The sequence below is a fragment of the Sceloporus occidentalis genome, unplaced genomic scaffold (genome assembly GCF_023333645.1).
Source record: "Sceloporus occidentalis isolate IW3139 unplaced genomic scaffold, rSceOcc1.0.p SCAF_2, whole genome shotgun sequence".
NCBI lineage: Eukaryota > Metazoa > Chordata > Lepidosauria > Squamata > Phrynosomatidae > Sceloporus > Sceloporus occidentalis.
This window is the reverse complement of record NW_028316982.1, coordinates 267,105,391-267,115,542: the sequence shown is the minus strand read 5'-3', so window position 1 is coordinate 267,115,542 and position 10,152 is coordinate 267,105,391. Positions and strand designations below refer to the sequence as shown.

Sequence of the window (10,152 nt, the reverse complement as noted above, 5' to 3'; positions counted from 1 at the left end):
GCAGCAGAAAACAAGCTTGCTCCCTCCTCAATATGACATCCCTTCAAATATTTAAACAGGGCTACCATATCACCTCTTAACCTTCTTTTCTCCAGGCTAAACATCCCCAGCTCCCTAAGTCGTTCCTCATGGTTTCCAGAACATTCACCATTTTAGTTGCTCTCCTTTGGACATGCTCCAGTTTCTCAACATCCTTTTTAAATTGTGGTGCCCAGAACTGGACCCACTATTCCAGGTGGGGCCTGACCAAAGCAGAATAGAGTGGCACTATTACTTCCCTTGATCTAGTTACTATACTTTTATTGATGCAGCCTAAAATTGCATTGACCTTGCTAGCTGCCGCATCGCACTGTTGACTCATGTTCAACTTATGGTCTACTTGGACTCCTAGGCCCGTTACAAATGGGCATAAAGTACGGACTAGGTCCACATTAGGATTGGAACGCCCCTAACCCTAATACGGATCGAGTCCGTACAAAATGGCGGCGCCCGTTCCACACGGGGCCGCCATCTTTATGTAGCGGATGCGCTGCGTCTGCACATCGCACAGCGCATATGATGCTGCGAGTGCGCCATTGGCGCCTAGCGGCGTCATATCCGCACCGCAAAGAGAAGTGCCATTTTGACGCTGCTTATTTGCAGCGCGGAGGAGCCTTGCGGTTTGGACGCTGGGGCTCGTCCGCACTGCAAATGAAGGCGGTGGCAGACCGCCCCTTCTGGGCGGTCTGTAACGTGCCCTAGATCCCTTTCACACATAGTTTCATTCAGCCAGGTCTCCCCCATCCTATATCTGTGCTTTTCATTTTTCTGCCCTAAGTGCAGTACCTTACATTTCTCCGTGCTGGATTTCATTTTGTTAGCTTTGGCCCAGCTTTCTAGTCTATTCAGGTCATTTTGAATTTTAATCCTGCCCTCTGGGGTGTTAGCTACTAATTTGGTGTTATCTGCAAATTTGATAACTATGCTCCCAATTCTGTCATCCAAATCATTGATAAAGATGTTGAATAGCACTGGGCCCAGGACAGACCCCTGTGGGACCCCACTGGAGGTTTCCCATAGTCTTCCTCTGAGGCTGAGAGCATGTGACTTGCCCATGGTCATCCAATGGGTTTCCATGGCTGAGTGGGTGTTCGAACCCTGGTCTCCAGAGTTGTAGTCCAATGCCTAAACCGCTACACCATGCTGAATTATCTGCCTGAAATGTCAAGTAAAAAGCAACATGGGGCGCAACAGACAGGCAGATCCGTGCCATCCTTGTTTGCCTCACATTGTTATTGCAGCCACCAAATGGTGCAGCAATGATGCGCTCCCTCCTGGGAACAAAAAGAAGCTGCCTAAAGCAGATTCCTGGAAGGGGTGCAATTCGTGCCAGCGCCATTTGTACTGGGCCTAAAAGTGCCCATTTGTACCAGGCCAAAATGCCCATTTGTACCGGGCCTAAAAGTGCTTAATGAGAAAATTAAGACTCTGGAAATGTGCAGAAGTAAAAAATAGTTTGCATTACAAAGCTAAATCACAGAGATCCAAGCTGGTCCTTTGTTGCCACCAGGTTGGCTTTGTCTTATGGTAACCGTATGAATAAGAAATCTCAAAGAAATGCCTATCATCAACAGCCCTATTTGGGTTTCTGGCTTCCTTGGTTGAGTCTCTTTATCTGTAATATGGTCGATTTATGTCATACCTTAGAAATTTTGTTTGATATTTTGGAAAAGGCCACTCTGAGTCACCAAGACAACATCTACCACACCTGTTAACATTCCTAACAGATTACGCCACATGATCTCATAATCATAAGGGATGATCGAGCAAAAAATTAATTGCATACCTGCGTGTATCAGTGTGAAGACTGTAATGAATATGGCAGAAAGAGCTTGCTGGAGAAAAAGTCCCATGGCATTTTACATCCAGCTGAGTCAGCTAATGAAGCAATATGGGCAAGCAGAACAATCTTATAAGCATATTAAGGACTGATTCTTGTACCTTTTTTGAAAAATGTAGTTGTGCCATCTACTGGAGGAAGGCAGGCATTTCACAAGCAAAATCGTGTTAGAGTAAAATAAAAAAACATTATAAAACACAAAAGCAACTGTTAAAATACAATACTATAAATCTATTAAAATATACTTATATAATACAGTCTTTAAAATGGACCAATTAAAAGAATCATAATTATTTTAATCTCTGATTTAAAGGGCCCTGCCTAGTTTCTACAGCTAGTGAAACAAAGATTTTTAAAATGTTCAAAATAACAAAGCAAGAACCCATTTTGCAGAATACGAAGATTGTGTACAGTTGCTTAAGTATCAAATGAAAGATTTGTTGTTGTGCACCTTGAAGTCGTTACTGAATTATGGCAACCCTAAGGTGAATCTTGGCATGATTTGTTCAGGAAGGGATGGCCATTGCCTTCCTGTTAGGCTGAGAGAGTGTGACTTGCCCAAGGTATGGGATTTCCATGTCCAAGGGGGGATTCAAACCCTGGACTCCCAGAGTCCTAGTCCAACACTTGAGACCATACCAGCTCTCTATGCAAGTAGTGTGTTGTGTGTCTTCAAGTCATTTTCAACTTATGGCAACTCTAAAGCGAACCTATCATGGGGTATTCTTGGCAAGATTTGTTCAGAAGCGGTTTGCCATTGCCTTCCCCTGAGGCTGAGAGCATGTGACTTGCCCAGTGTGATTCATGGTAGAGTGGGAATTGAACCCTGGTCTCCAGAGTTGTAGTCCAGCCCTCAAACCACTATGCCACGCTGGCTTTTTTATCCAAGTAGTAACACTTAATTATTTTAATTCCAGCTCACAATCTGAATTACCTTGTTGGAGACACTCACATCTCCAACATTCCCAAACACAGAATACACAGAAACACAGAATCCTATAGTTGAAAGAGACCACAAGGGCCATCCAGTGCTACCCCATTCTGCCACACAGGAATACACAATTAAAGCACTCCTGGCAGATGGCCAATGGATTCCTGCAGCTTGAATCCATTGCTCCAGGTCCTATTCTCTGGAGCAGCAGAAAACAAGCTTGCTCCATCCTCAATGTGATATCCCTTATTCCACCTCTTAACCCTTCCTTCCCCAGGCTAAATATACGCAGCTTCCTAAACTACTCCTCATAGGGCATACTTTCCAGACTTTTCACCCTTTTGGTTGCCCTCCTCTACACATACACATAGGACTTTGATTGAGTGTTGCTAGGATGAAGCCCTCGTTGAATGAAACTTTTAGCACTACCAAAGTCAGGTCACTTATCTTTCCAACAAACCTCCATTTTTAGTTTTTTGTGGGGTTTTGGGGCTATGTGGCCATGTTGTAGAAGAGTTTATTCCTGATGTTTCATCAGCATCTGTGGCTGGCATCTTCAGAGAAGGAAACATCAGGAATAAACTCTTCTAGAACATGGCCACATAGTCCACAAAAAACTATGGATACCGGCCATGAAAGCCTTCAACTTCACAAATCCTCCATGTTCCTTTTCCATAGCCTGCCCTTTCCCTCCCAACTTCACATGGGAGTCCTGCTTGGGATGGATGGGGAAGAACATGGCAGATGTCAACGTTCCATTATTTCCTACCTCATTTTTTAAAACAATGCAAATGAATCACATTTATTGAATCACAGCATTGGAAGAGACCACAAGGGCCATCCAGTCCAACTCCATTCTGCCATGCAGGAATCAAAACATCCAGCCATCCAGCCTCTGTTTAAAGACCTCAAAAAAAAAAAAAAACAAACAAAAAAAGAGGATGAAAGAGACAGGAATATAAAATACATAAACATGGGATTTTCTGTATGAACATGGAAATTTCTCTCCCTGCCTCATCTTTCACCACCAGATCATAATATTGGCATGCCTTGGCAATTAAGGTGGTTGGCATCTCTTCCTCATCAAGAAATTATTATTTTTTATTTTATGAGAAAAGAACGGAGAGAGGTCATTTACTGAGCTGCGTTCCAGGAACATGGTCCTTTCCTTCTTCCAACTGTAGTATGAAACGAAAGGCTTTGCTTGCCAAAATTCTCTCTTAATTAAAAGTTCTACCAACAATGACTTACATCATGGTTTTATATCTTTATCTTCCCAATGCAAATGAGGAAACTAAGGGAGAGGACAATTAAGCAATCATCTTAATTTAACAGCATGATGGAAAAAAACAACAACTGAGGCCTAGGACAACTCCTCAATTGCTCATGGCAGTATCGTCTATGAGTCAAGAGGCACCTGTTGTTGTTCAGGGCGCAACGTAGCCACTAAGGGATTTGGACCATCTGACTGGTAAACTCAATGGCAGATGCTCTGGAATTGAAGGAACCGAGTTCTCATTTCCAACCGTACCTGCCAACTCATATTTATGTTTTTAAATTCCAAATGGGATTGACTGTTCTGATACCTAAATTTTTACCACAGGAGGAAAAACACATTATGGTGCTGCACAGAATGCCAAATTGTTTGTGGCATTTAATCAATTTCTATATCTTGATTTTGTTGGCTTTTGTTGAAGCATTCAGTGGGTTTTCAAAAGACCATCCTGTTATATACAGTGATTGGCATGTGATGGGGACTTAATATTAGAAGTCTAATTAAGCAAACTGGATGGTGTTCAAAGGCTGCAGCCTCAAAGAAGCAACAATAATACGTACGTCTTTTGCAGGTGTCATGGTTGACTATCCCTATTCCTTTACCTTCAAAATGAAATCCTATTGTTGATTACTCAGAAATGTGCAACCAAAATAATCAGGGGACTGGAGCAAGTATCCTGTGAAAAAAGGTTACAACATTTGGGGCTTTTAAGCATACAGCAGGAGGAGGAGGAGGAGGAGTTAATAGGGTGGGACATGACAGAGGTGAATAAAACCCTGTATACTGTGGAAAAGTTGGGGAGGACGTTTTCCCCCTTTCTCAATATAATAACCCAGTGGGATCATCTGCTGAAGCTGGATGCGGGCAATTTCAAGACAGATAATTACACTGTGCAATTTGAAAGTGTAATTTAGTGCCACAAGATGAGTGTTAAATTACACTGGCCTCTTTCAAGGGCAAATGATCCTCACTTTCACATCTATTCTATCTGAAAAGCCAAATTGCATGAGACACTACTAATGTAATTAAGCAATTGCATGAACATCTTTTTTTTAAATTGTGGAGGACCAAACCCATTATGAGGACTCTGGCCTGGGAGGGTGTTGTAGGAGGGACTTTACACCCTTTGCCTCTCCTGCTGAGATCCCAATCTGGATTAGGAAACTCCATGTCTAATATCCTGACTGGAGAAATTACCTGATGCAGTGAACAGACATATGTAAATGGAAAAAAAATGGATTAAATCTGGATTGGGCTTGCAGTATGTATGCATGGAGTGTGGAGGAATATTATGGGTTGAAGCCTTACCCACATTTATACCACAACCCTGACCCAAATTTGTCCATCTGTAATTTACTTGGTGCAAAATGAAGAATCTCATGTTCTCACTGTTTGGAACAACACTGTCCTAAATCTTTCTGGTGTGTAGCAAATGAGTCTCACTTCCAATACCCATTTAAGCTTGAGCTGAATTTGGGTGTGTGTGTATATATATGGGAAAGGGATTTCCCCTTGTTATGTTGTTAACCAAGCAAGCATATAAGAAACATAGTAATAGTATGTAATTATTTCACTGCAATTCAAATCATGCAATATTGCATGATTGTCTCATTACGTTTCTGATCATACCTGTTTCAGAGTCATGAAAGCAAAAAACCCCATCTTGCAGATGAATAAATTTCCAGGGAAGTTTATTGATTGTAATTATGGCCAGGATTTGGCCAGATGATTTTCAGAGGGAACAAAGATCTCTGCAGGTGTTGAAAACTTTGTACATGAATATAATACAAAATTAGTCCCAGCTTCAAAACTTCAGTCAATCTGAACAAAGCTGAGCGCAACATTATCCAATCCTGAAACATGGAATGGGGAGAATCTGATCGTCTTCCCAATGGTGCAGTATTTCTGCCATCCAACCATGTCTTGACTTTTTAAAAAAAGTAACACAGCAGAGTCACATCCTCAGGAGACAAGAGAATGTACTACAAGATGCATGAATGGGGAAATCGTGGGAATGGGATGACATCTTTGATGTTTTCAACTCCCAAGATGCACCGGAGGTAACGCTCAAACCCCATTCCAAATCCTCCATGAGGTGTTGATCCAAACTGACGCAGCTCTAGATACCTGGAGGGTGAAAAAGCAGATCTGTTACATCTAATAATGTTTTCCATTTGGGGATAAATCCCTTTTCATTGAACCTCCACTATCAGACCTTCTTGTATTTCTGCAAAGCCTAGTCCCTATCAAACTTTTAACATTCATCACTGTCTTCTTAATGTGCTTTACATTCTGCCACCAAACCAGGACTGGCCTAAGGATGTAATTCTTTGCTGATTTTCATCTTGAAGGAAGCAATGAATAATTTGAGCAATTTCTTCCTGTCAAGAGAAAAATCTTTAAAAACTGAGCAGTTTTTGAATACTGTCTGATGTTTGGGACCTAATTAATTCTGTGCAAAAACCACACCTGTGTGCTTGTTTTTTGCAGGAAACAGCATTTCTTGCACAGTAAATATTTACTGTACTTGCTTGCTGAGTCACTGATAGATGTGCAGATATCACAGAACACACAGCAATGCCTGCTGAAATGGAGACAAAATGGTGGGCTCCCATCTCTGAAAACATCAGAAAGGCATGTAGCTCAGCTATTGCTTCCCTGGTCTTGTAATGTATCTCACATACCTATGGAAATTTGACAGACATTGTCATAGATACACAACAGAGCAATTCTGAGCAGATTCACCTTTGTAGATTTGGAAAGCAGGGGCTTTCCTGTGTTAGTGGGGGCAGGATTCTTCTCTGGGTTTTAGCTTCATTTTTAAAAATAGCTATCCAAGGTGCTGGTTCTATTCTTGGGGGTAGGGTTTGGCCCCGTGACACACCCCATTTAAAGTTCACACTAAAACCCACAATGGATTCAATGCCCCACTGACATGGGAGCCACCAGCTTCCACTGTTAGAAAGCAAGGAAAAATTAAGTCATGGGGTCATAAAGCAAGATAAAACCATACAAAATATTGAACATGATGATGCGGATTTTTTTGTTTAAATCTAGTTGGTTCTCTAGTCTTGCTTCTGAGCTTTTCAGCCAACATTTCCAACACATTTCCAACACAAGTTTTCTTGCCAGGAGGAATGAAACAAAGGCAAGGAACATGCCACATGCTGATCCCTGCCCATTTCTATGACCTTCTATCCCCACCTGCTACCAAAATTCAGCAGTATTGCTGTAGTAAGAGGGGAGATAATACTATTTGGTTAGGCCAGGGTGGGGAAAGTGAAGTTCTGTGGTCCCATGCACCCCTACAAGACTGCTTTTACAGTCTTCAAACACTCTCAACCAACCATTGTTGTTGTGTACCTTCAAGTTGTTTCTGACTTAAGGCAACCCTAAGGTGTACCTATCACAAAGTTTTTTTTAGCATGTTTCTTTAAAGGGGGAAGGATGCCTTTGCCATCCTCTGAGGCTGAGACAGTGTGACTTGCCCAAGGTCACCCAGTGGGTTTCCATGGCCAAGCCAGGATTTAAACCTAGGTCTCCAGAGACATAGTCACAGTGCTCAAACCACTCTAACATAATGGCTCCCAACCAACCATTGTCTAACCAAAAATAGAAGGTGAACTGCTTCATTTAGAAGATGGGTTTCAGCCCTCCCCTTATTATTTAACATGACAAATAAGTAAATAAGTGCCCATTTTTCAAAACCAGAAGTCTATTTCCAGCCACTTTCTGCTTTTCATTCTGGGGGTAGTTTTTGGCAATCCATGTGACCCCTTGAGTAGATCTCAGCACAGAAAATTGTGCACCAGATCTATTGCAGTAGGTCCAGATCCCATCCTAGGGTTAACTTGCTAGCCAACCAGCCGAAAAAGTTGTTTAATGCCTGCAAGTGTTTACAAATATGGACAGTGGATAAGGGTCGATCATATATACAAATCTAAAAATATAACATGGCGATGAAATGTATGTAGGAGAGGCCTTAAGAACTTCTTCAAAAGGTTTGGTGAAATTTAGCTCAGCTGAGTTGTAGCAACTTTCTGTAAACGAGACAAATCCAAATGGTGCTACTGCCACCTTGAAGTTTGACTTTCAGTGTTATGAAGAGAAGGAAATCAAGTGGAACAAAGTTGTCTGATGAGATCTAATGTATAATGGAGTTCTCTAACAGCAGCTGAGCTCTGATTTAAAAAACAAACAAACAGAAAAACTCCTAGCTCACCAAAACTGAAGAGCAATATTGGATTCTCCTTCAAACAACCTAGGCTGTTTTTTCTTGCCTCTTGGACTACGGCAATTTCAAAAAACCAAACCAGACACAAGAAAACTCATCAGTTTTGAGTGCTTGATGATGCTTGAAAGAGCTGCTTTCTCCAAAATGTATTCAACTTGGCAAAGAAGTCAAGATTTTTTAAACAAGTTCACAGACCATCCATAAGATAAAGGCTGGAATCCTGCTGTTAGACCCTACTGTTACTAAATCAATGGGATTTACATTAGCTGTTGAATGGTGTGTCAACACTTGATTCAATTGGGAGTACTAAGAGGACTTCAGCCAGTGGCTGGACTCCTGTTGGTTAGTCCCAACTACAGTAGCCCCATAAAATCAACTGAATTTATTTATAATGTTGACCCACCGTCTCCCCATTCAATGGGTCAATCGTAGCTGAGACTAACCAATCCTACTGGTGGTCCCAATGAATGCAGACCCATTGAATCAACTGTTGCGAATAGTGAAACAATGCTTATGCAAACCATATGGATTTAATGAGTCTACTCCTGTTGGGATTATCTATGGGATTCAAGCCAATGTTTGCTGGGAGGGTTCACAATAAACATGACAGCACCATCACCATTAACCATACATTGTATAGGCTGGGAAAAATGCAAAAAAAAATTGCTGTGCCCCAAATTGGGATTGGAAAGTCTTGACATTTCACAATCATTTATTTATTTTTAAAACTTTTTCTGTCCTGAAGGTGAAATTATGAATTTTGGTAAGCTCATGAAAAATGAACCAAAGCCATATTCTCCCCCATTTGTGTTACTGATATCCAACAGTCACAGTGATTTCCAGCATGGATAAGCCATACTGTACCTGCATGCCAATAAGTATTTAAGATGAACAGCCTGTCAAAGAGAGAGAGAGAGAGAGAGAGAGAGAGAGAGAGAGAGAGAGAGATAGAGAGAGAGATGGCAACCCTTCTTCAGCATCACATACAAGGGTGAATTTACACGGGGAATCAAAGCCAGATATCTAAGAGTTAAATGCTCAAAGCCCTGACCTTGGATGGATGAATCTGAGGCTTTCAGTTTCTGTTTCAAGTTCTTTTCATCTTCTGGATGAAGTTAGTAATTAAAAAAAAATACTTATGACAAACAAAACTTCAATGAAATGTACATCCATACCTGGCCTCTACTGGTGCAAAATATAAGAGGAACTACCAAAAACTTAACTGTTACCCCCTCAAGACTTCAAGAAGTATCTGTTCCCTCTCTACCATCTTGTTGCCACCAACAGTTAGGCAAATCCATTCGATATTGATGATCCCCTAAACATGTCAACATAATCACAAGTGGTACTTTAGTGTGTCTTACCATTGATAGGTGTCTTCAAGTCCCAACCTGTGGAAATCAACAAAAGAAACTCTTCTCAGTAGATCTGCAGTGCTGGAAGATTCTAGAGAGGTAGTCCTGTTCACTTATTGCAAGATAAAATGGCAAGAGTCTTGTGGTAATAATAATAATAGGTTTTATTTATATACCGCCCAATCACTGGGTATCTGAGCGGTTTACAACAGAGGGGATAATAGACATTACATTATGTAATGTAATGGTACATTACAACTGGGGGGGGGGTGTCTCAAGGTGGAAATGCACATGGACAGCAGCTGGGATGCCCTATTGTGCCATGTTCCACCATCAGATGGCTTGTTTTTATCCAAGTTCATTTAGTCCTGTGCTCCCCACAACAGTCTGAAGTGCTGCAGCTCAAGTATAGGCTTAACATTTCTAGTCTGAGATCTGCAAGCACACCTATGCTACACCTGTGCTCTCAATACTCAC

The 10,152-nt window shown here is 41.5% G+C and overlaps 1 protein-coding gene across 7 annotated transcripts in view; it reads right to left on the bottom strand.

Moving 5' to 3' along the window:
• Positions 1-5,775: 5,775 nt before the first annotated feature.
• NARS2 (asparaginyl-tRNA synthetase 2, mitochondrial) overlaps positions 5,776-10,152 on the bottom strand; it is a 49,344-nt gene continuing 44,967 nt past the window's right edge. For 3 of the 7 annotated variants that reach the window (XM_089512948.1, XM_089512954.1, XM_089512950.1), the window contains 2 exons: positions 9,685-9,780; positions 5,776-6,213 (listed from right to left, as the gene is read on the bottom strand). In XM_089512948.1, the coding sequence (XP_089369074.1) occupies positions 6,069-6,213; positions 9,685-9,780 (241 nt within the window). In that variant the 3' untranslated portion in view covers positions 5,776-6,068. Of the gene's footprint in view, positions 6,214-9,684; positions 9,788-10,152 lie in introns of all 7 variants that reach the window. The other 4 variants (XM_089512949.1, XM_089512951.1, XM_089512953.1 and 1 more) reach the window with 3 other exon arrangements.